This window comes from Dermacentor variabilis, chromosome 2, assembly GCF_050947875.1.
Source record: "Dermacentor variabilis isolate Ectoservices chromosome 2, ASM5094787v1, whole genome shotgun sequence".
In the NCBI taxonomy this organism is placed as follows: domain Eukaryota; kingdom Metazoa; phylum Arthropoda; class Arachnida; order Ixodida; family Ixodidae; genus Dermacentor; species Dermacentor variabilis.
Window position 1 is genome coordinate 21,504,638 of NC_134569.1, and position 25,294 is coordinate 21,529,931.

Sequence of the window (25,294 nt, forward strand, 5' to 3'; positions counted from 1 at the left end):
CATGAGGCTTGAAAAACAGTATGGCGCGTTCTTCAAACCAAAACTCAACACTTTAGGACGGAATGTTCCCATTGGTGAAATGAACGCCGCATACCTACTAGCCTCTTCTGTAAGTGGAACCTGCCAATAACCCCTGACAAGATCTAGGGTGGAAATAAACTGAGCGCTACTAACTTTCTCAAGGCGCTCCTCGATGTTAGGGATCGGATAAATTTGATCCTTAGTGATGGAATTAAGCCTGCGGTAGTCGACGCAAGGACGAGGTTCCTTGCCCGGTACCTCAACTAAAATCAAAGGGGAGGTATAATCACTCTCGCCTGCCTCAATAACACCGAGCTGTAGCATTTTCTTTACCTCAGCCTCCATAATATCGCTCTGGCGGGGTGACACCCGATACGCCTTGGATCGTACTGGCTCTGGGGAGGTAAGTTCTATATCATGAGTAAGTACCGAAGTCCTACCAGGCCTCTCAGAGAACAGACCTTGAAACTCTTGTAATAGCTGGTGTAGTTCGGTTTTCTGCTCAGGCGACAGCGGTGCTTTACTGATAAGGTCACTAATGACTTGACCGGTGTCTTCCCTGTTCGTCACTGAGCCTAGTCCCGGAAGCTCGACCGGAAGCTCTTCAGGAACGTTTACCATCATGCACACCACTGCTTCCCTTTGTCTATAAGGTTTGAGCAGATTACAGTGGTAAACTTGCTGTGCTTTCCGCTTTCCTGGCAGACTTACCACGTAGTTAACGTCCGACAGTTTCTGAACAATTCGTGCTGGGCCCTCCCACTGCACGTCTAGTTTGTTGTTTAGCGATGTGCGCAATATCATGACCTCATCGCCAACCTCAAAACGACGGGCCCTGGCTGTCCGATCATAATAAACCTTGGCCCTCTGCTGGGCCTTTGTCATTGCTTCACCTGACAACTCCTGTGCCCTTCTTAAGCGTTCGAGGAGCTTAAGCACGTACTCCACCACGACTGGGTCGTCGCCCCTACCTTCCCATGATTCTCGAAGCATGCGAAGCGGAGATCGAAGCGAGCGACCGTACACCAGTTCAGCTGGCGAAAACCCCGTAGCCGCATGCGGCGCGGTCCTTAAAGCAAACATCACCCCAGGCAGACACAGCTCCCAGTCAGTTTGATGTTCAAAACACAAGGCTCTCAACACGCGCTTCATGACGGAGTGGAGCTTCTCAACGGAATTCGACTGTGGGTGGTACACTGAGCTGTGTAACAGCTTTACCCCACACCTTTCGAGAAAAGTTGTCGTCAAAGCGCTAGTAAACACTGTGCCCTGATCTGATTGAATTTCTGCAGGAAAACCAACTCGCGCAAATATGGACAGTAGTGCATTAACTATCTCAACTGAGCTGAGTTCTTTAAGCGGCACTGCTTCAGGGAACTTTGTCGCTGGGCAGATCACAGTCAAAATGTGTCTGTACCCCGTGGCTGTTACCGGCAGAGGTCCCACAGTATCAATAACGAGCCGTCTAAAAGGCTCCGTTATGATAGGTACCAATTTCAACGGCGCCCTCGATTTGTCCCCTGGTTTGCCCACCCGCTGACAAGTGTCACATGTCCTCACGAAATGGTCTGCGTCCCGAAAACACCCTGGCCAATAGTACTCTTGCAAGAGACGGTCCTTAGTTTTCTTAACTCCTAGGTGTCCGGACCACGAACCCCCATGTGACAAGCGCAACAGATCCTGACGATAGCATTGAGGCACGACCAGCTGATCGAACTCCACTCCTCTGCGGTCTAGATACTTCCGGTACAGGACTCCACCTCTTTCCACAAAACGCGCAGTTTTCCTGGCGATACCTTCTTTGACATTGCAGCGCACGTTTTCCAGGCTGCCATCCTTTTTTTGCTCGGCTATCAAAGCCGTCCGGCTGACTTTTAGCAACCTATCAAGTCCGTCTGACGTAGGCGCGATGAGCAAATCAGTAGATAGCTCTTCTAACTTTCCCGCGTCGGGCGTTTCCTCTCCAGTATCTGGCGCCTTTAACGTTACAGACTCAAGTTTATTCAGTTCGGGCGTGCTCGGAATATCAGCTTGCTGCGCCTCTGACCCTTTTTCGTTGTTTGATAACGTCGGCCCCGCAACTACCGCCTTTGCAGCGAGCTCCCGAACCTTCGATCTGGTTAAGGCCTGAACACTAGCTTCACCAAACAAAAGCCCCTTCTCGCGCAGGAGGTGATCGGACCTGTTTGAAAATAGGTACGGGTACTGGGGTGGCAGCATAGATGACACTGCCGCCTCTGTCTCAAGCGCTCCGAAAGGTCCTTCAATAAGCACTTTTGCTACCGGCAGACACACGCTATGAGCTTCCACGGCTTGCTTGATCCATGCGCACTCGCCCGTGAACATATGGGGTTCTACGTAAGACGGGTGAACTACATCCATCGTAGCTGCGGAATCGCGAAGCACTCGGCACTCTTTCCCGTTCACGAGGAGGTCTCGCATGTAAGGCTCGAGAAGCTTCATGTTCTCGTCAGTGCTGCCTATTGAAAAAAACACAACTTTTGGTGTTGTTTCCGGACACTGCGCCGAAAAGTGACCCGGCTTCTGGCACGTATAACACAAGCGCGCTCGCCTCATCTCGAACCGCTTTCTGCGTTTGGCTGCCGCCGTCTCTTTACGTCTGGTCGGACTGCTTTCACTCGCATCCGCACTACGCGTGTCCCCCTTTAATCTCATGGGCGTGAACTTCGGCCTCTCAAACGTCGAGCCAAATTCACCCTTTTGACCGTCCTTAGCTCCGCGAGCCCGACGCGTCACAAACTCCTCGGCTAGCTCAGCGGCTTTAGCCACCGTACAAACGTCTGGCCTATCCAAGACCCAGTATCGCACGTTCTCCGGTAACCGACTATAAAACTGTTCTAGCCCGAAACACTGCAGAACTTTATCGTGGTCACCAAACGCTTTCTCTTCTTTGAGCCACTCCTGCATGTTCGACATAAGCCTATACGCAAACTCTGTATATGACTCAATTCTGCCTTTCTCATTTTCCCGAAACTTCCGACGGAACGCCTCCGCAGACAGCCGGTACTTTTTTAGCAGACTCGATTTTACTTTGTCGAAATCCTCTGCTTCCTCTCTATCCAAGCGAGCGACTACGTCGGCCGCCTCGCCGGGTAACAAAGTGAGCAAGCGCTGTGGCCACGTTTCCCGAGAGAACCCCTGCTTCTCGCACGTTCGCTCAAAGTTAACCAGGAACAAACCAATGTCCTCTCCAAGCTTAAACGGCCGCATCAGGTCAGTCATTTTGAACAATACTCGTTCTCCTGCACCGTGTGCCTGACTTCCATTACGAGCGCGTTCCATTTCTACCTCAAGACGCTTCATTTCCAAAGCGTGTTGACGGTCACGCTCTTGTTGCTCTCGCTCTTTCTGTTCTTTACGTTCACGCTCTTCTTTTTCTTTTGCAGTCTCCCTCTCTTCAATAGTCTCAAGGCATTCCGACAGCTCGTCATCCTCAGCCTCTAACTCAAGAATAGCCTTTAGCAGTTCTGGTTTTCTGAGTTTGTCCGAGACATCCAGACCCAACTCTCTTGCAAGCTCCAACAATTTCGGTTTGCGCAACGACTTCAAATCCATGGCTGCTCTGAATGCTGCTTTCTCTACTGCTTACTATTGTCTTGCCGCAAACTAACCCGGCAGCAACGACAACCACAATTACCAGCTCTGTTTCTGACACTAACAAAAGCCTGGCAAAGCTCAGAAGAAGAAAGTCCCGCACTCACCAAACCTCGCAGGCAGGAATTCCGCGCAGTCGTTCCGCTGCAGGCAACCAGTCGTCACACAGGGCTCGTTGCACTGCTCCCGGATCGTCGTTGAGCTGCTCAGCATACAGTCAACTGCATCTCTTCGCTGCTGGCCTCCGTTGTCGCGATGTCACCGCTGGCAGACAGTTGTTTGAAGTCGGAGGTGATCTCACCGCTGCCAACCAGATGTTTGGATCGCGACACTGGAGCGATCGGATGGGAACTCGGCGCTGACGCCCGTGGTTGTACCTGGGTCGCAAGCCCCAAGGGTAGCGTTGGCCTGGCGGCCTGGGGTACAACTCGAAGCATCCGAAGGTCCCGGCAAAGCATGAGTCGACTGGTAACAACGAAACAACTTGTTTATTTTAACATCGCAAAGAGTTGGCGGTCAGGTTGACCGAAGTAGAGAGACGGGAGAGCACTTCACTCAACAGAAGAAATCGGAGCCCTCTTTTTGGCGTCCGGGGGCAGCTGTTTTTATACTCTCGCAGTTGAGGGCAAGAAGGAACCCCTCAAAAGACGAGCACGTGAATGTACAATGGGCTAATGGTGACGCACACTGTCGTAGCGATGCCGTAGCACCATGTCGAGCACGATCTCGTAGCACCCTGTCGTGGCGCTGCCGGTCGGACACAATGACTGTAATGAGAAGATGGTCCCTGCTTTGGCATCGCCTGTTTCGGGCATAATGACTGGAACGAGATCCCTGCTTTGGCATCGCCTGTTTCGGGCCCAATAACTGGAATGAGATCCCTGCTTTGGCATCGCCTGTTTCGGGCACAATGACTGGAACGAGATCCCTGCTTTGGCATCGCCTGTTTCGGGCCCAATAACTGGAATGAGATCCCTGCTTTGGCATCGCCTGTTTCGGGCACAATGACTGGAATGCGAGGATGATCCCTAGGCGGTCGCATCGCCGCAGTCGCGCCTGGAAACACCTGGCGATGAGTGTTGCGGCGACGACGATCGGGCCAAAATGTCTGCCGCCCCGCCGCAGTCGCGCCGGCAAAACCACGTGTCGCAGGCGAAACGCAACAGCGGAGAAGGATGTATGCCAGCTGAGCCAGCTGCAACCCCTCCTCGTAGCTCTCGGCAAGCCCTGGCGCTGTTTGAATGGGAGAGGATTAGGAAAGAGTTCCACAGCTTTACTTTGGTACAGTGTGGAAACAAACTACTTTGTTTGCTGCATATGCTGGTACCCCGGTACAGGTATCCCGTTGCTGACATTCTTGGCGTAAAACCAACAAACTGGTCGTTAACGCACTTGGCATAACGCCGGAACATAAAACAGTCTCCTATCGGAAAAGCGCGATCCAGCGTTGACGCCGTTCTACTTCATACGGTCGGCCCGGAAATCTGTAAAACTTTGTTCCTCGTGAGTTGGTGTACGTGCTGTTGCAGCCCACTACGCAACAGCTCGGGTTGCACTCCAACATTGCTCAGAAAAGGCAGCACCTACGAGCGAAACAGTGCACAGACAGGCCTTTCGAACGCAAGCGCGCCGGTCGTATCCTGCCGGGCGCGCGTTCGCCGCCGCGAGGGGCGCCCTAGTAGGCGCGGGAACTAACGCGCCGTGCACGCTGACGGACGCGCCACTGGTGGTGGCCTTGCGCAGAACACACGGGAGAGCACGGCCGGTCTCGAGGGGTGCGCGCGTGCGCACCCCTAGAGACCGGCCGTGGGCAGAGGAGCCTGGCGCGCGCCGTAGTTTGTTGTGTAGTTAATCGTGCTTCTCTGTCTTATTCACGTTTTTAGAGCAAGATAGGTAACACCATTCGCACGTGTGGGGTGGCCAAAGCTTCAGGGAATGTCGAAGAATTGTTGCAGGGTGGGGGGCTCAAATACCGGTGAAAACCTGCCGGCGATACGGTTCTAATCATTCCCAGCAAAGCCTCATCAGCGGGAGCACCGGTAGCAAAAATGGATCGTCGCTTCGAAGGGAAATTTCTTGTTCTCATCCTTTCCTTTGTCTCGTCGGTATTTTTTTCCACTCGATCATAGTTAGACGCGTGAGCAACGAAGTTCGTCTGCAGTGCAGCATGAGGTTTAAATGCATTTCGCTAAAGTTCGGAATGCTGTTTGCCGCTTATATTGTTTTCCGCTTCTTTACCGCGTTGCGCTAGCTAGGCAGCACGACTGCACGAGTGCATTGCGTTGTATGTTAAAGCTACTGAAGTTCGCAAGAACTGAAATTGTTGGTTTCATGTGGCGCGGTAAATCCTCGCACCAGCTGTCGTGCACTTCATGTTTTTACGTCTATTTTATGCGTAGCTTCGTACATCTCTAACTGTTCCTAGTTGTTTAATGCATAACTCTTGATGACTCTTTTTAACTGCGAGATTTTCACCCTGCCTCGCTTGTAAAGTGTATAAATCACGCTTTGTATTATCGGAATGATACCAAGGAAGTGCTTCTTTAACAGCTTTATTCTTTTCGCCCGAGGGCATCTTAGATATTGTTTGCGTTTTTGGAAATGTGTTTAGAAAATAGGTAGTTCAGTGCGAGAATTGATAATAGCTGCTGCATATGGTATTTTTGTTCCATTTCTCGTTGAAAAGTTCGCGTCACGTTTGGGAAGTCATCCCACCTCGATGCTGCCTGAGCAAACTTAACACGCCGAGCGATTTGTTTGTTTCACAACGTAGTCCTTTCTTGCATGTGAGTTTTGTACTCAACTGAATTCTTTCTTATACTTACGCTGCAGACGACTAAACCGGGCCTTGCCGCCAGCGCTCATCTACTTTGACTGGCGCTGCTCTGCCTTTAAATATATCATGTGGCACCTCTCTCTAGCAATATAAAAAAGTACTGAAAAATTAGTCAGTCTTTAGCTTTGTACGTTTCCAAGCAGCTCCCTTGGGGAATTTAAAATTGCACAAACTGCAGCGGGAACGGTAGTTCATCGCCGTATGCAGCAGAATTGCATCGGCGGTACATCACTAACACGCGCTTTTTATTAACCCGTGTGTTTGGTGACTTCGTTGGCTAGTGTACGCGTTTGCATCAATAAATTGGCAATTACTATTCTTGAGGCGACTTCGACTGCACTTATTCGGCGATGTCACATGTATTCATCGGCAAAAAAATCACAACGGCATATGCAGCGATTGCACCGTGCGGATTTGTTTGATCTAAGTCTGCACTAATGGCGGGTGCTTATTATTCAGGTACAGAAGCAGCATTGCGGCAAGGGTAGAATAAAAAAAATAACATCGAGAGACCGCATCACTCAACAAAATTTATCGGCTAGTGAACATGAGCTCCACGTCATGTAAATGGGGTTCATGGCGTTTGTCTGTGGGACACACCTTGCACGTATGTGGACCATGTTGTCCCTAACACCAGTAACATCGTGTTCATACCCGCTCGCACAGAGGTCAGCATCTTCCCTACAGCTGTCACCGCAGAAGAAGCAGCCTGGCACCCGAACAAAGGAGAAATCGCAGCCGCGAACTTCAGCCATCCTTGCTGCAAAGGGTTGTCGTCTGCTACTACTCCCGCATGTACTGTTGGAAGCGTCCGCTAGGTGGCTTTATATCACAAACAGTTTTTTATCTTACTGGCCTCGATTCCACACACCTCAAATTATTTTTGTACAAACTTTCCTAGCTCAGTTAAACGTCCACGTTCGTGAGGTGATTCCTGTTTGTTGCATCACCAATTCCATTAAAGCTATGTTCGATGATATTTTCCGTAAAAATGCAAAGGCATTACCTTACTTCATGCTAAGCTCTATCTTAAATGATTACTTTTTGCACACACCGATCAAGGCAGTTATTGCCACTGACGCTTCCCAAAATGAAGAAAAGTGTGGAATCAGAGTTTTTTCTATTCTCGTTTGGTAGTTTTCTCTTCGCCTCTCAGACTTCGTACTGATTTTTCTACCAGGATTTTTAGCTGTAGTTCTAGCCCTTCGTAAACTAAATAAATAAACATATTCCACAGCGGTCGTGATGAATTCTGCGTCTCTGTGCTCCTCCCTCACTGCCTTTGATGCCTCCCAGGTTTTGCGATCTTCCAAATCGTTTGTCCCCCTCATTTAGCTTTGATTAGATTGCTTTGGGTACAAGGACGTAAGGGGCAAATTCTAAACGAAATGGCAGGCATTAAGCATTCCCCATACGTGGGCCGATCCCGAAGATAGTAAAATGCCAGGCCGACCCGCGGCGGAGGTGCAGTTCGCACATACACAGCTTCGCTGGTCATCGTTCTTCACAGAGTGGAAGGGCGCCGAGTTTTTTGTTTTCATTTTTTCCTACGTTCTATAAAAATCGTAAGCTAGAATCTACGTATTACTTCCCATATACCTATCCACCAATTTTGTTTACAGTTATTTTATCATTCTTTTTTTCTTATTGCTACATGGAACTACCCGGTTCTTGGCCTATCCCCCAGAGTGGGTATGTGCCACTGACTAGATAAACGGCCACTGCTGATCTAGTGACGACGACGTGTTTTGCTGGATGTTGGCTGGTCTTTAATGTTGGTCAGTGCTTGCTACCCTTGTTAACACACTCTGTATATAGCTTCGTTATTGTGCTTTCACGTAACAATATGTTGCACTTGTTGAACTACGAAGTTGAGGACTTCATGGGTCGTGAAGTGTAAGATAGTGCCCGCATAGGAGCCGACAGAGCGTGATTGTAATTCGAGGAAAACCAATTTAAGTTATTCATGCGCACGCGTATTTAAAGACAACGGATGTCACCGTCGGGTCCGGGTATATTATATAAGGCAGCAATGCATCAGGGGCACATCGAAGAGGCCTTCCTCTTCGTTTTGATCGGCGTGCACTTGAGCCGAATTTCACCAAGAAGCAAATATAGCACCTCCGGTCGCGTCGCGAACTCATGTTTGCGGGAACATATGTCACGCCTTCGCGTCTTCCTCCCAGATTATGCAGATCACGAAGGTCTCATGCAGAGGCGCGGGCAGCGCGAGAAGCGGCCCGGGGCCTATTCACGGACGACCATGCAAACTTGGGCAAACTGCCGCTGAGCACAGTTTGCACCCTTGAGGGCGTTTCTTGTCCCCCAAACAATAATCGCCATCTATCTCGCGCGCCTTTCCCAATTTTTACTTTAACGTTGCGCGCCCGGTACTCCCAGGTCATGAGCGGCATGTGCGTTATCAGCGTGACATAGCATTCTTGACAGACAAATAGAGAGCGCAGAGTTTGCAAGAAAGGAAACGCAAGCAAGACAGATGACAATTACTGTTTGGAGACAAGATATGTCCCAAAGGTGTAAACTTATTAGATTGCACTATACTAAGGAAGGTTCGCACCTTCTGGGGTTTATCTTGTCCTCAAACAATAATCGTTATCTATATTGCATGCCTTTCCTTTATTTAACGCTGTGCGCCTGGTACTCCCAGGTCACTAGCTGCATGCGCGTTATCAGCGTGACATAGCATTCTTGACACACAAATAGAGAGCGCAGAGTTTGCAAGAAAGGAAACGCATGCAATGCAGATGATTATTATTTAGGTACAATATACACCTCGAAGGAGGTGTCCGCTTTGTTCAGTGTGTAATAGCGTCAGACGCGTTGTCAGTCTACGGGCAATAATGTTCCCATGATAAGACACAGATACACGGCCCCTGCCCTTTTGCATTAAAAACAAAATAATCTGGAAAAAATAACGTGCACGTGCTCGAATTGGCGGACAATAAGTCACACGTGACTGAATTCTTATGGAAAATTATCCCATTATTTTCTGGCCTATTCGTTTTCACCATTGTTTACTACCACACTTGGCAAAAATGGTCGCACCTTAGTGGACATCATAAGCTGAAAAGAAACATATTCGATATTCTGCACTACCGTTGCGACGAATTGATGTACCACTGTTTCCTACATAAATGGGTCAAAGCACACAGCTCTCTTTAAAGAGGCTTATTGGCACAACAAGAATAGAGAAGAATATATCGAATCATAAGGAAGAGTAATGATAAACGGTTCCGCTTACCACTTCTATATTGTGGAATTCCCGCCTGTGGAATGCGTCTGCGAGTCACACACTACAATCATTCGAACTATCCTCTTGCCATATTTATATTTTTCTTGAATCCTATCTCAATTTTACTCAATAATTTCGCTCTTGTGTAAAATTTTTGTGCTTTTGTAGTTTGTTAACTTAGCATATATCTTGTATGGCTCATTTGAAAGTGCTAGAACAAAGTGACAAATACATTCTTGAACTCAATATATCAACTTTATTAGTCTCCACCCAGCCCGATGGAAGATGCTTCCCAAGGGCACAACGACACTGTCGTATTATTGAACACTGTTCAACAGAGTTTAACAACGAGATTATCCCGAGTGGCCTTTTTTTTTCCTTCGGGTTCCAAAAAAGATCTGTACAGTTATTTTCACTTTTATTGTAAATCCACAAAAAGATTTTTTTTTCCTTCCCATTCGACATATTTACAAAGAGCATGCACAGAGGACTAAGATTCCATTCTCTGGTTGTTAGAAAAAGAGTTATTCCAAGGACCAAGCTTAGATGTGTCTGTAACATGTGTGTGTGTGTATGTGTGGGTGTTTGTCTTGGCCTCACACTCTGCAATATTCATGCACGCACACGCGAAGGACAGTGGAAAGCACACGTGACCAGAGAGCAAGAAAAAAAAAACATGCACAAGTGTCTAAGCAAACACGTTAAAGAGACTGCATTTCTTATTTCCCACTGTTAACACAAACGACAGGAGAAAGGTAGGCCAACACAGGGAGAACATTTGCACTTGCAGTTTACAGATGCTGGGTATAATGGGTTACAACCATTTTGTTTTGCCATCATGGCCCTAAGGCAAGACCCACCAGGTTTTATGGGAGTCTCCATAACAGTGGCAAACTGCTGACTCTTTCTTTTTGCACCGCACAGGCAGCAAAATGATAGATGTGTTCATGGCTTGATGAACAGAAAACAGATATGCAGAATGATGACAGAAGCCAGCAGTTTGCAAAGAAGGCAACTGACAGGAATCAACAACTGCAAGCTCTCCACATGACGACTGGGAAACCAAAACAGGATCAGCTGTCCACATATTGTTATGAACACAGAAGCAAAAGTGCTGCAAAGGTATTTTGTGCCTTTTGAAGGCCAGCAGGTAATAGAGCCGTAAACCTGTTTTGGGGGGGACAAGCTGGAGAGGAGAAACTTGGTTACAGTGGACTGAGAGCAACAATCTTTCACAACCAAATGTAACGTAATGACTCATGTCTGTGCCTGTGGCAAGTGGTGAGTAGGACTTCAAGACTCGGCTCTACAGACAGTTGCAGAGTATGACCCTGCCTTTTAAGTTTGCTGCCAAGGCTGCAAGGTTTGATCTCTGTATTCCAGCAATAGACCTTTTCTCACCTGAGTGAAATGTACACACAATAGACTTGATGTGACAATGACTGCTAAGCAAGTTTTTGCTATGTGCCATGAGCTGCTAAACATGGGACCACATAGAAAATGTAGAAAGCAATAAATTTTCAGATCTGATACACCTGCACAATTAGGCCACCATTTACTCTCTCAGGGCAATGGTCCACTGCATGGAAAAAAGACAAAAAAAGAGCAAGCTTAGTCCACTTGAAAAACAAGGCCCCTCCCACTACAACTCAGCTTCTGGTTTTGTGGAGTTGCCCCTCTTTGCACAGTTTGTCATTTCCATAAGACTTCTGCCAGTCCGCAACAATAACATGCTCTTTCAATCCCAGGACTGGCACTAGTCTCAGTTGCAAGTCAATGCAGAGAAACTTGCTAATAATTTCATGTGACAAACTACTTACTGGAAGTTGACAATAAACTAAGACATGGCCGTTTATTGCACTAAACACTTAAGGCCACATCAACATCGCTGGTCACTGGCCATGTTGCCATGCACATGCTTCTGTACATTTTTGCAGAACACTCGCCCTAACATTTGCTCCTTCAGTCGAAACACTCAATGAAAAAGCAAAGGGGTAACACAGCTTTCCAAATCGAAGGCCAGCCTAAGAATGTGCCTTCAGAAAAGGAGTGTGTGTCATGATGCTATCGTAAGTTGAGCGTCACAACCATAGCGGCATTATTGTACACACCAAACCTCTGGCGCGAGACCACAATGGTTTGATTCTGCTGCACAACAGTGAAATGGAAATGAATGATTGGAAGACAAACTAAAGTCACTGAATAGCTTTAAAGATTGCAGAGATATACCAACACCTTAAAAAAATAAGATTAGAACTGAGTTTCTTCCCTGCTTCTGCTGGTAAAATGTTCTTTGTCGTTTTGGGTGAAGTCTGCCGCAGCTTGAAACTAACAGTTCCAGCAAGCGTGGAAATAAAAGTGCCAAGTGCTACATTTCCTTTCAAACTTTGATGGCAGTGTGGCCATGTAATGACCACTGATGAAGTCATGAAGTCATCACAGTACAGTCGGCAATGAGAACATTGGAATGCACATTGGCTGTATGACACACAAGTGAAGCTACAACCAGAGAATACTCTCAGAGACTAATGTGAACTTTATGTGAACAAAGACAGATGTTAAAGGGGGGAGAAAAAGGCCCTATAAAACCATGTATCTAAATGCTATGTTATTAATTGAAAGATTATGATCTGCAGGTTGAGTTCTGGTTGAAATGCATCATCAATATGGTTAACTTAGGTCGACAACATTCCAAAGCTACACAGTGACTCCAGCATGCCCTGTCACTAAACCAACTGTTTCCTGGTTTCTTGACAAAGCATTTTTATGCGTGCCAGCTTTATCTGATGAATGGTAGCATGGCCAAAAAGGCATCTCAGTATTTACACTTTCATTAATGCACCAGTGGCTGTAACTGACCTTTGTAAACCATATTCACAGACATCACTAAAACCTACCAAGTGCAGAATCTGTTGTCCATAGCTTGACTAACATCCTGCAATGTCCAGGATAAAATTTTGTCACCACCAGAGCCTGTAAACAAAATGACACACTGCTGAACAAAACCTCTCTGCAATGTTGTAGTAAGTGAGGGCTGGGTTAAAACAGCTATCAACCAGCTGTGGCTGCGTCTCAATGGCAAAGGCTAGCACAGTAACAGGATAAGACCAATTTGTACAGATTACAAACACAGTATGCAGTGCACATCACTGAAAAAAAGCTCATTTGTGACTGCAGGACAGCAGGGCTATGGCTTACAATGACACGTCAAAAGCCATGCTGTAAGGCATAGCTCAAACTTATGCTGTCCCACATTCTTGTGTTTGTGCTGCCATCAGCAATGTAACTTATTTTCAGCTGCTGAATCCATCAACAAAATCTTTGCAATACGATGGGACCTAGTAGCTCCATGTGTATTAAACTACACCAGATACAACTAGTATAGGTCTGCCTATATCCAGTGTGATGGGATGTTTCAGTCCAAACTTCCATTTCAGAAACATAACCAAACATGAGGTAAAGTGATCCACATAGAGCATTTGGAGGAGAAATTAACAGCTCCGTCCTCAAATACACTACAGAGCAGAGTTGAGTTTATGTACAATAAACTTCTCTATCACAGTTTGAACTCTAAATCTCTTGCCACTCAGGAAATAGGCAGCACTGCACTAGCTGCATTGAACACACCTAGAACGCACAATAGAATGCTGATAACTCCAGCCAAACTAACCTAAAACAGACTAGTGAACACGCTGAATTTAGTCCAGAAATCAAAATGATCCATCAACAACAGCCCGAGTTCCTACAAGAGCTTGAGTTATCAGTAGTCTACTGCAGTTCCAGTGATTTTATTAATTAGTCCTCGTTGTTCTTTCAATATGTCTTGCTGATACGCTTTCTTTTCTTGCATAACTTGGCAATGTGACTGTAGCTTGATAAGAAGTTGCTTGACCTAGTGTTCTCTTGCAATTGCAGCACTGGTGCGGTTCGGCACAATTAGCTCCTGGGAATGTTTTCATCTGTGCGCATTTCTGACTTGAGACGCACAAATTCTTTGGCGACTTCGTCATTGGTTCGCTGTGAGAGTATCCGCAGCACGGTCCAGCCAGTCTCGTCCATGTGAATACGCCTTCCAAGGGGCAGCCAGCAGGCGCAGCTGCCCTGCTCCATGATGTCCCGCAACTGCATCACGGCAACTCCTACCAGCCGGTCCTCCCGGGCAAAGCAGTAGTCCTTGACGCAGATATGCAGTTCATACGACGATGGGCTCTCCTCGTTTCCCATCATGCTGGAAAAATTCAAAGTTCAATGCTCTGTTTATTTGCATCATAACAATGAAGAAAGGCCTGGGCAAACAGAAGTTAAAACATTCTATTTAAAGGTGTAATGGCATGGCTGTCCAAGTATTCCCAGTTTATTATGAGAGTAAAAAAGCCAATATGGTAACAAAAAAAAGAAGAAAAAAGAAAGAAAACTGTGCCTTCAGTGCTTTTAACCCAAACAACTTAACTTATACAACAAAAAGAGCAATACAATATATACATGGACATTCAATGTGGCTGGGTAGCAAGACATGTTGAAGAAATATGGTACCTTTAAACATGTCGAAAAAAAGCTACTTCATAAAATGCCCTCAAATGCTACGTATGCAGTATTTTTCAATCCAAAAGTTATCGTAAATAAGTTTGTTGAGTAATAGTGGCACCGCATTACATAGCATTCATGCAAGCATGGCTATGCACACAACTGCTGTGGAGCTAACTGCAGCAATGACATCTTGATTGGGTGCGCTTCAGTGACTTTGGCACTTTAACAGCCAGAAGATCAAATGACCGAGTCAGACATGAGAAGAAAGGGGGTTAACCGAGGGGCCCAATTTTGATTAATCATATCATGAGAAGCCAACAAACAGAGACACCAAGGAAAACATAGGGAAATTTACTTGTACTTGCTAATTGAATTAAAGTAATGATAAATTAATGGCAATGAAAGTGGATGAAGAAACAACTTGCCGCAGGTGGGGAATGATCCCACAGGTCTTTGCATTACACATGCGAAGAGCATCGCACGTGAAGACGTGAAATCGTTCCCCACCTGCGGCAAGTTGTTTATAATTTCTTTAATTCAAGTAATAAGTACAAGTAATCTCCCCTATGTTTTCCTTGGTGTCTTTGTTTGTTGGCTTCTGAGTTAAGAGTCAGACATGGGCAGTTACTACAAGATCACATTGCAAAACTGGCAGAAGTTTTAATGATACCGCGACACAATGACAAAAAATAATAAGGCAAAATTATTGTTGCTACACTTAGAAGCAGCAACTGCCTTAGTGGCCTATTGCAGTGTTTATTTCAGAGATCATAGAGAAATTTTCGTCGTAAAGTCAAATTTTGTCAAATAATGTTTATCAGCCATGCTAAAGCTAAATGCAGAGGGTCAGATTGAAACTATTTTTGTTCCTGTTCAAGGAAAATGGTTCAATTCAACTCTGCCGCAAAAAAAATAATGGTTAAAACCGGTTTTAGCTGGTTTATGTTCATTTGCATAACCTAAGAGTAGGAGAACAGCTTGAATTTATTTTGTAGAAAATCTAGAGGCTACTCCTGAGCTGCACAGAAAGACAAGAAAAATTAGGTATGTGTGCTATTCTTTAGGTCACAAGTAGGTGAAAAAAATATCATATTGTGGAAGCAGCAATATGTCAGAAACAATATGTAATTCCAAATCAAAGAAAAGGTACTCACAAGTGGAAGGTTTCATTGTATTTGGGGGACCAGTTATTGTTTTTGGACTTCGTGGCATGTTTTCGTCGCCGCTCACTCAAGTTTGGCCCAATAATATTCACTTCCACGAATGGACGGAACATGCTGGTGTTGGGCCACTTGATGTCATTGGCAGCAACCACTGGGAAAAGAAAACACATAAAGCATGTCTTTCTTTTTGCAGTGCCTAGGCCCAAATCACAAAATTTAAACACTGGCATAAAATGCAGCAATCTTTCTTTTCCACACCATTGTAGAACCATCTCAAAAACTACCTCTTTATGAGCTGCTACGGGGACAGACATATTCAAAGCCAGGTGAAAAATTGCCAAGAAATGGGAAGCACACATCCAAATATCTAAACTTGCTGTTTTAAAGTAAGCTGCACAACAAAGGGTTTTATCGGGTACAGTTTTCACAAGGTAATAAGGTGCAGCAAATGACTTGCATAAAGCTTCTTTTGCCACATCTATATGACTGATACGTTCACATGCATTTGTCTCCTTCAATGAAATGAAACTTGCTATGAATTTAAAATTATGTCACAATCTTTTCTCCTTGCTAACCAATCTGAGATGCAAGTACCTTGCTATTGTTATTGCTCCTTTCCTTTTTTTGTGCCACCCTGAATATGATATGCAGTGGCGCGGTGTTCTTTTACAGACTAGGAACTAGCCATGTAGGCCATTAGTTTGAAATTATGCTTTACACTGTGTTGAATATGAACAATAAAGCCATTCAACCTTCATTTGAAGTATTGTGATAAATACTTCAAAGTTGACCAGCAAAGCAAGGGTCTCAAAGGCCATGGTTGTACTTGACCTTAGTACAAATATTTCATAGTACCAAACATATGCCAAGCCAAAACAAGCTGCTGTTAATGTGACTTGAGTAGCTTGGCAGGTGAAATGAACTTGTATGAAATGGGTCCAATTTTAGTGCTATTACTACTGCAGACTCCCTTTAGGATGAACTCGAAGGGACAATGAAAATTTGTTTGTCTTATAAGAAGTGCGTTTTGGCAACATGACTAAGTGCATTCAAATATCTTACTTCGAAACGGTAAATAAAGTAGACTTAAAACGCTGGAAAAAATTACATAAAGAGCATTTATTTAGCTGAACTTAACAGAAAACTGTTTTCAAGTGGTACTCTTGCTTGGTTTCATCCAGCCCTTGATGGATATTTGGTGCTTCTGGGCAAATCGACGAGCAGCCATGAACGTCATCTCACCTAATCACGTTAAAAATCCTTCTATGATCTGCGATGCGGACAGTCTAGGCACACCAAGGGCTGATAGCTTCATAGGTGCTATAGCACTCATACGCTTGCGCATCACCCACATTCACAAAGTGAAATGTCACTGTCTCTTTTTGCCTCTGTCAATGAGTGATGTGTGCCACAGGCTTCCCATAGGGTGCCTAGATGCATGCGTCCCCAAGTGCAGCGCATTGAGACACCCCAGCCCACAAGATTGACAGCGGTGGCAGTGTTGTGAATTTCGGTGTTCGTGCGGCCAACGAAGGTTCCATGGATGGTACAGTGATAGGTGCTGGGAGAAAGAAGAGTTCTGAGCGACGTTGAAGAGAATGAACAAAGGATTATATTAAAAAAAAGTATGGTTTCAGTTTTAAAACATGGTTCCAACTATCGGAGCACATTACATGCTATAGTGTTAGCATGTCCGAGCGTCACTTCTCTCACAGCCATCCGGATTCACTTTTTATGCCCTTTTCTTCCCTCTTTCCCTTGTTGAGGAAATGCACTGGCTGGCCAATCTCCAACGCCGAACCCCCAGTTGTCTCCAACGTGGTGCTCCTGTCTTCAATCAGTGGCCGCTTCGTGACGGTCAGGAAGGGCGACATTGCTGTCTTGAAGCAAAGTGAATGATGAGGCGTGAACATCAACAGCGACAGCTGCGTGTCGCTGGTGGGGCATCCTTTGTTCTGGGGAATCGTCAAGCAAAACAGCACCTATGACAGCTGCGCGCCGCTGGTGAGGCATCCTTTGTTCTGGGGAATTGCCAAGCAAACCAGCACCCGTGGCAGCTGTGCGCTGCTGGTGGGGCATCCTTTGTCCTGGGGAATCACCAAGCAAAACAGCACCGTGACAGCTGAGCAACGCTGGTGGGGCATCCTTTGTTCTGGGGAATCGCCAAATAAAACAGCACCCATGACAGCTGCGTGTCGCTGATGAGGCATCCTTTGTTCTGGGGAATCGTCAAGCAAAACAGCACCCGTGACAGCTGCGCGCCGCTGATGGGGCATTCTTTGTTCTGGGGAATCACCAAGCAAATCAGCGCCTGTGGCAGCTGCGTGTCGCTGGTGAGGCATCCTTTGTTCTGGGGAATCGCCAAGCAAAAAGCACCCATGACAGCTGCGTGTCGCTGGTGGGGCATCCCCGCATTGAGGGACCGCCAGGCACAACAGCAGTCACTCCGAATGTTCATTTTAACCGATGAGCATGTGTGAGGTGGTTCGTCTTAAGTGAATTTTTTTTCCATTGAGTCTATAGAAAACTAAACAAATGTTCCCATGTTATTTGTTATATGCGAGAATTCAGCTTAACCGAGTTCACCTTAACGAGAGTTCACTATACAGTTAAACCTCGATATAAAGAACTTCAATATAACGAAGTGTGTTTGTATACGATCTCAATATAACGAAATTTTCCTTCTGCAGCAAAGGAATGCCGATACAAAAAATGAAAAATTCTGCAGACACAGATGGTCAAATAGATTGAATTACAAGTGGCTGCTTGCAAATGCACCTCTCAAATCGCGCGCTGCATGGCAAGAGCGACGGCCACAGTGAAGCTGCATCAAGTTCCATGTAAAGTTCAAGTGCGATAAGATCCTATCCCGCCCCACGCACTTTGTGCTTTAGATGCAAGTGAAAGTGTGTGAGGATGAGAAAGAAAGATGGTGGCATCACGCATGAGTGCTGCCTCCCTGCGCGAGCAAAGGGAAAGACGGGGAGGGGAGCGAGCTCGCAGTACCGCGATCAAGCGCATGCGGTGGGTGGGGCAGCGAGGGGGGATAAGTTGGCGCGCGTCTCGATCGCCCATGGCCGTAAGCGTGGCTGAGCGTATATGCAGCTGCATACTCTGCTTTAGAGGTAACCTGCCGCATGTGCGAAGAGTGGGCATGCTGAGATGGCGTGGCATTGTGTAAGCTGTCTTCTCATGTGTTTAGTATTGAAGGTTGCGTAATCTCGAATTTTGAATCTCGAAAATGGAGCGAGAGGCAGACGAAGAATTCGCTCCCCACTACCGGCACTTTTCATAAAAGCGTCGTCCCAGTGTGGACGACGCTATCATCCGCGGGGGCAGAGTGCACGAGAAAACACGACTGGCTTCACGCTTCACTTAATTCAAATCGCCTATGTGAAGATGCCGTCGACGTGGCATGAAACCGTATCATTCGTCACCGACTCCCAAATTTATCAAAGTGAATTGTTTTCTTATTCAAATTTGGTTTTTTTCGATTGCCCGATAATTTGTAAAATTCTGCGGCAGCTTTTCGTGTAAGAAAAATCGATCGGCGACTGTACTTATCTGCATGAAAGGTCAAATTTCAATACGAAATTTCAATATAATGCAAATTGCCGATTTTACCTACTTCGTTATATCGAGGTTTAACTGTACTAAGAAACATTTTTGAAATGTTTAACACAATTTAATTTTCTGCTTGAGGAATGCTCTTGTAGTTGTTCTAGCCATTAGGTAATGATATACTTTGTTTCAGATCTGAACACCCATTTCTCCTCCAAGACACAATGTGCCACCAGTGCACCAATGTGCGCATGAGCTTGCCACTTATCACAATGAAGATTAATATATGCCTGCATGGAAGTTTACAATGCTTCTCTGATGCTTTCTCCCTGCTGCGTAATGATGCCTAGCACCATCTGTGAGATTTGGCAGAAGACAAAACAAAAATTCCTTGGCTACCAAAAATACATGTTTGGTTATATGGCTGTAAATGTGGAAATTCAATGCAACTATAAGTTCCACTGCACTTGACTTTCCTGTTTCTAGCTGCCAAGTCCTACATGTTGAATAACTGAAGCAAAAGTGTGAGCCCTCTGTAAAAATATACATAACAATCAAAATAAGAACATTACATTCTGTTTCTGGAACTGAGGGACAAACACATCTATTGTTAGACTGCCTTAGATTGCATACAGTAATACGCCCCAAGCTTCAACAAATATGACAACTCAAAACTAACATGACAGTGGATGCATAATACCTTTTACAGTGATCTTGTGTTCTCCTGTTCCAGGGTGCATAAACAGATCGACCTGCACTGACACTTCTCCAACACTGCCTTCTTCAGCGCTTGGTTGATCTAGAGAAGCAGGGGTTAAAAAGATCAATTTCCAGATTAGGCAATCAATCTGTTCTTACCAAGTGCCAAGTTGTCTTTCTATGTGCACATTTCAGATCACAAAATGCCATCTGGTATTAGGGCAGCTCAAGCCTCAATTGTAGGCCTGTATACTGTGGTTTCTAAAACACTTAGCACTACAAGGAAGCAAATGTTCTAAAAGTTTCTATAACTTACTTGCGCCATGTCTGGCAGATAAACTTTATATGTGTTAACCTGTATGGTATTGCATTAACTTGATGGGTTCTTACAAAATTTTGCAATGTGCAGACATTAGCCTACATTATGCTGACACTATTTTATGAAGGAGCAGTTTAAGGAAAAATGAAGACATGTGCAGCTAGAGCTGTCATGTCCTAGCTATGAGTAGGAAATGCACCACATATAGATGTGCAGAACTTATTTTATTTGTGTATTAGGTAAGTTGTCCTTTTATGCTCGGCTAACCTCGTCCATTTAATATGGCTGGAACAAGCTGTTTCGATAAAGGTCAAAATCCCTCTATGATTCACTTTGGGAGAAAAACTGCACCCATCTTAAGTGACGCTACTAGACTTGATGCCCTAAACAACTCTTACAAGACAAATACTATGCTGATGGAGCATATCTGCCATTAAAAATTATAAGAATCCCACTGGCACAATATGCATGCATTTATTTTTGAAGTTTGCCTGGCTTTTGGGGCATACATGTGTACTTCATTAATAGACAGTTTTAGTTTAGCGTACGTAACTATAGCATAAGCTATACAATATAGTCTAGCGTACGCTAAGCAGCACACGTTTGTTAAAGATTTAGTTTCCCTGCGAGATATTCGGATCTCAGAGGCCATATGCCGTCGTTGCAGCTATCTCCCAACTGGAGTGATAGGTGGCGCTGCCATCTCGAACGTTTCTTTCGTTAGGCTTCGACTCATTTGAAACTAGACGAGATCTCAAAAACTATGCAAGGTTATATCCACAATACTCTGTCGTTGAAGTGGCCTGAGACTAAGCGAAAGCCGTTTACACAGTCGTTTGCTACTGGCGAAGTGAATTTTACAAAAGCAATGCCAAATTCAGTTCGAAGTGGGCAGCCGGGATTGCCGCCATGTTTCACGCAAACTACACAAAACACGCAAAGCCGCTAATGTTAAATCTGAAAAATAGCGTGCGTATGTTATATGCTATGGGTCGTTTAGCGTTCTGCGCATACACAGTAACGAACCACTATACTATAGCGTACGCTAAACTAAAACTGTCTAATGATTTACCTTTTCATGTAGCGCACAAGCAGCAGCAAACTTGGAACAGCAAGGACTGAGGAGTAACACATTTCTTTCAAGATCACAGTGATGTTTTCAGTGACTTTGCTGTTGCTGATTTCACGCGCTTTAAGAACATGTCAGTATAAACTTACTCAAAGCAAGTACCTCTCCGGCATCCTTCATTACCGGCAGACTTCCAATAGAAGGTTTTGAGACTCACGAGTAAAAATTTTCGCTAACAGAATTTATTTTTCATAAAACTTGATGCAACAACAGTAAAATTGTAGAACAAACCCAAATTTGGAAGCAATACAGAGAATTCAGGAGAGCTGGCTGGTATAGATGTGCTAGCTAAAACTTTTAATCTTTGCTTCTAGATTTAAAACACATTTCTGCATGTGCTTTCATTCTTCTTCACCAAAACATCATGACACCTGGTAAGCCAATGGCATCATGTGATAGTTACCATAATGCTACAAACCTCCATGCATATATACTTTAACATTTCATCAATACTTTTTTGACACACAACGCCACACTTCAGCAGTGACACCTGCCCATTACTGCCTTTCTAGTTGACCACTTGTACTTCAAGTTTATTTCAAGTGTACGTTATCATGCAGCCCCTAACCATCCTATGGTATGACCTTGTAGCTGCAGTAATAATGGGTAGTCAAGAAAAAGTGGTATTGAACGGCATCAGCATAACATTAAAGCATACTGTGCAGAGACTATATGCTGTTTGTAAAGAACTTGGCGAATTCTGCAGTCTACAGGCAAGGAACTGAAGGGCACCTGGTGCCCATCAGCAGCTCTACAAGTGGAAGCAGGGCGAAGAACGGACAGCCCTACAAATATGGATTAAGTCTGCCAAAAGAAAGGCAGAAAAGGCCTGTGACTGACCTTGCTTGGTCTGTGTGGAGACGAACGTCTTGATGAGCGTGTCAGTGGTTTGGGTGTAAAGGGAAAGGGCATATCGAAGGCTCTGAAGCTCAGGGCTTTTGTCCAAGAATGTCTTCTTGAGGCCGTTGCCACCCGCATGGAAGTACTGCTTGATGGTGTCCAGCGCCACGTCTAGCACAGCACACTGCTTCGGTGTTAGGTTCTTCTCCACTTCCTGCATGAGCAAACCCATAAATGTGTTGAGTACACAACTGTACTTGTTGAAAAACTCTCACAATCTACATGACATATTTTATGTGTACACTTCAGTGAAAAATCTCGTCATATCTTACAGCAATCCTAACCATAGAGTACACTTATAATGCTTTATCACACCTTTATACATTCTCATATCACAAACTCACTGTTCAATTCTTATATCATGTACGCAGTTAGCATGAGGTATCTTATGTTTACACTTAACAGAAAAATTCCATCATAACTTAGGACACTTCCCCGACAAAGTAACTTTCTAACACTCTACCACGGCTTTATACATTCTCATACCATGAAGTTTCAGCTCAATTTTTATATCAATTATGCAATTACCATAACTGACCTGCAGGGTCTGTTGTTTCTACTCTAGTTGTATGCAGCACAAAATACAGTGCCATTGTCTATATTTCCCTTATATAGAAAAGAAACTCAGCAATGATTGCTTACCATCGGATCAATAAAGGCTGCATTAAGTACGGTTGATTTGCTTGAATTCAATATGAGCAGAACATCTAAAATTTGTTAGAACGATCTGAAGTTATACAATTTCCATGGAGCCAACAAAAAACCCATTGCCAGTTGCGGTGCATGCTGATATTACAGGTGCGCATGGTCAGTGCCACACAATTGAATATGCGTTTCACCAGCTGATGAGAGCCATCCTGTTTGGTGAGCTCCATGTATACGTGGATGCTTCAGTCCTGCAAGAGCACACACCAGTATTAGTGCTGTGGCCACAATACCAGCACTGCAAACCAGCTGTAGCTGTTGCCTCGATGAGCAGTCCTTGTCTGCCCCAGCCAAGTGGCGGTGTTATGGATGGTCTGGAATTTGCTGCTGGAGCTTCAATGATTCCACGAAAGTTGCATGTTGGTAACGGACTTGCACTCCGCACTCACCAGGCTCAAAATGATGAGCTGCCTCTCCCTAATTAATACTCAGTACAGCCCCACCACAACATTGTGGCACTCAGTGAAGGTGGGGGTTGGACCTTTGCTTTTTAGTGGGTTTCCAGCCGCTGAGGTGTTGTGGAAAATGAGGACGCTAATGACCTTGCAGCTGCAGAACATAATGCCACTGAGCTCTTGTGCCATGCCCGTGAATGATGTGCTTGAGGCAATTTGTGCCCGCCCCATCATCCAGCATCCAGACACCCACATTGCCAGGGGTAACCTAAAAATGCCCAGCAGCAGCATATGGTTTTTGCTCAGCTTACATATAGGATATATGTGGACTGGCCCACCAGGAGCAGCTAGAACTTGCCATAATCAGTGATTGCCATTAATTATGATGAGCCTCAAACATGTGATGCTCTGTACCTTGCACATACTTAACTGGAATGGCAGTGCATCTTCTGGCAGATTTTGGGAAAGGATACCTTGAAAGTGTGGCTTGTCATAGGACTTGTGCTAAACAGACATGACCTCACTACTGCTTGGCTTCAATTTCCCATTTGCAGCATGTGCCCTAAACTGAAAAGTTGTGTAGTTCATTAGTGAACATACAGTCGAATCTTGATACTTCAAGATTGAAGGGACCCAAAAATTTGTACGAATTAAAGGAAGCTAATTGAATGGAGGACTTACCTGCAGCGGCACATGTGCACTCAGCTAACATGAGTAGAAAGTTCCACAAGATTTATTCACACGTATTTACAAATCACAGTCATTTATTAGGCGTACCGGTGCTCGTACTGTGATAGGAGGCGGCGGGCGCACGCGTGTATAATAAAAGGAAACGTATGTCCCGAGACAATTGCCCTTCAAACTTTTGGTATGCTTCACCGCGTACGAATACTGTATTGGGGCGAAGTTGACTTTCGGGAACCGGCATTATGCAATGAGCCGTGCTCTCCGCTCTCCGAAGACAATGACGAGGATTACAAAGGCGAAGTTGGCGCCATTGCTTACAGCGGCGAATCGTTTCAATGAAAAGCATGGCACCGAGCAGCAAGAAGCTTGGCAGTGAACGTCGAAGCAGCAAGGCCTAGCGTTGCCTTGGTGTGGCTACGGCTGCCAGCTGATCTGCGTGCGAGAGCGTCTACTCGAGGCGGCGTGAGAATCAAAATGGCGGTAGTGGTGGCTTCGATTAATGCCGTTTCGGACCTGCGGTCATAACAAAAAGTCCGGAAAGTCGGACGGCAAAAATTTTTTGCGTCCGAAATTTCAGACGTTCTCATACATTGACTGTATGGGGTACATGGCGGTGGAGCGACACTAACAGAAGTCACTAACCCGTCACGAGCAGAAGTAGTAATCGGTGATGCGCGCCTGCACATGCCTGTGCACAAATTTCCGCCACGGCTTTTTATTTTTCTTCACGCGCGGCGTTGAGAAGTCAATTCTAAGCTTTTCCTCTATGCGGGGTGTGAGGAATGCTAGTCGGAGGCGCCGCCACGTGATTTGGCGCGCTGCTGAGAGCATTGTCGGAGCGCAGTATGTTCGAATAAACCGTCGCAAATGCTTGAGCGTTGGACTTAAAAGGCGTTTTCGCCCATTGGAAAACACATAGCCTTGATGGGACAACAGCTTCAGTTCGAATAACCCGGAAGTTCGAATTAAGCATGTTCGAATTAACGAAATTCGAATGTAATGAATTATATCGCTGAATATTGCAATTTTGTCACCGTGTATATTTGCCATGGCCACAGCACAGTTCAGGTGTCCACTGAAAAATGAGACCCTTACGATGCTTGTAGCTTTTCCTTTTCTTTTGGAGTGCCATTTGTAATTCAATCTTTTTGACCACCTGCATCTGCGTCATTTTCCATTTATTGTCATGGTATTCTTTTGCGGCGGCAGTAAAATTTCGTTATATTGAAATTGTATACAAGCACACTTCATTACATTGTTGCACTGCCAAACCCGATATTGCAAAAACAAAGCCTTCTCGGCACTCGTACACTGGCTCATGACTCCTCCATTGCTGGCTCATTACAATTCATTTGCTGCCACTGAACTGCACACGGATGCCAGTGGCTATGGAATTGGGGCTGTACTTGTTCAATGGCAACTTAACGCAGAGTGCGTATTACATACAGCAGCCACCTCCTGCCACCCGACGAGAGGAATTTTTC

General features: G+C 45.4%; 1 protein-coding gene across 5 annotated transcripts in view; it reads right to left on the reverse strand.

The window, feature by feature from the left end:
* Positions 1-9,958: 9,958 nt before the first annotated feature.
* The window catches only part of unc-13, a 415,821-nt gene continuing 400,485 nt past the window's right edge, over positions 9,959-25,294 (reverse strand). For all 5 annotated transcript variants that reach the window (XM_075679885.1, XM_075679887.1, XM_075679886.1 and 2 more), the window contains 4 exons: positions 21,964-22,177; positions 19,677-19,775; positions 15,407-15,566; positions 9,959-13,953 (listed from right to left, as the gene is read on the reverse strand). In XM_075679885.1, the coding sequence (XP_075536000.1) occupies positions 13,662-13,953; positions 15,407-15,566; positions 19,677-19,775; positions 21,964-22,177 (765 nt within the window). In that variant the 3' untranslated portion in view covers positions 9,959-13,661. The remainder of the gene's footprint in view (positions 13,954-15,406; positions 15,567-19,676; positions 19,776-21,963; positions 22,178-25,294) is intronic.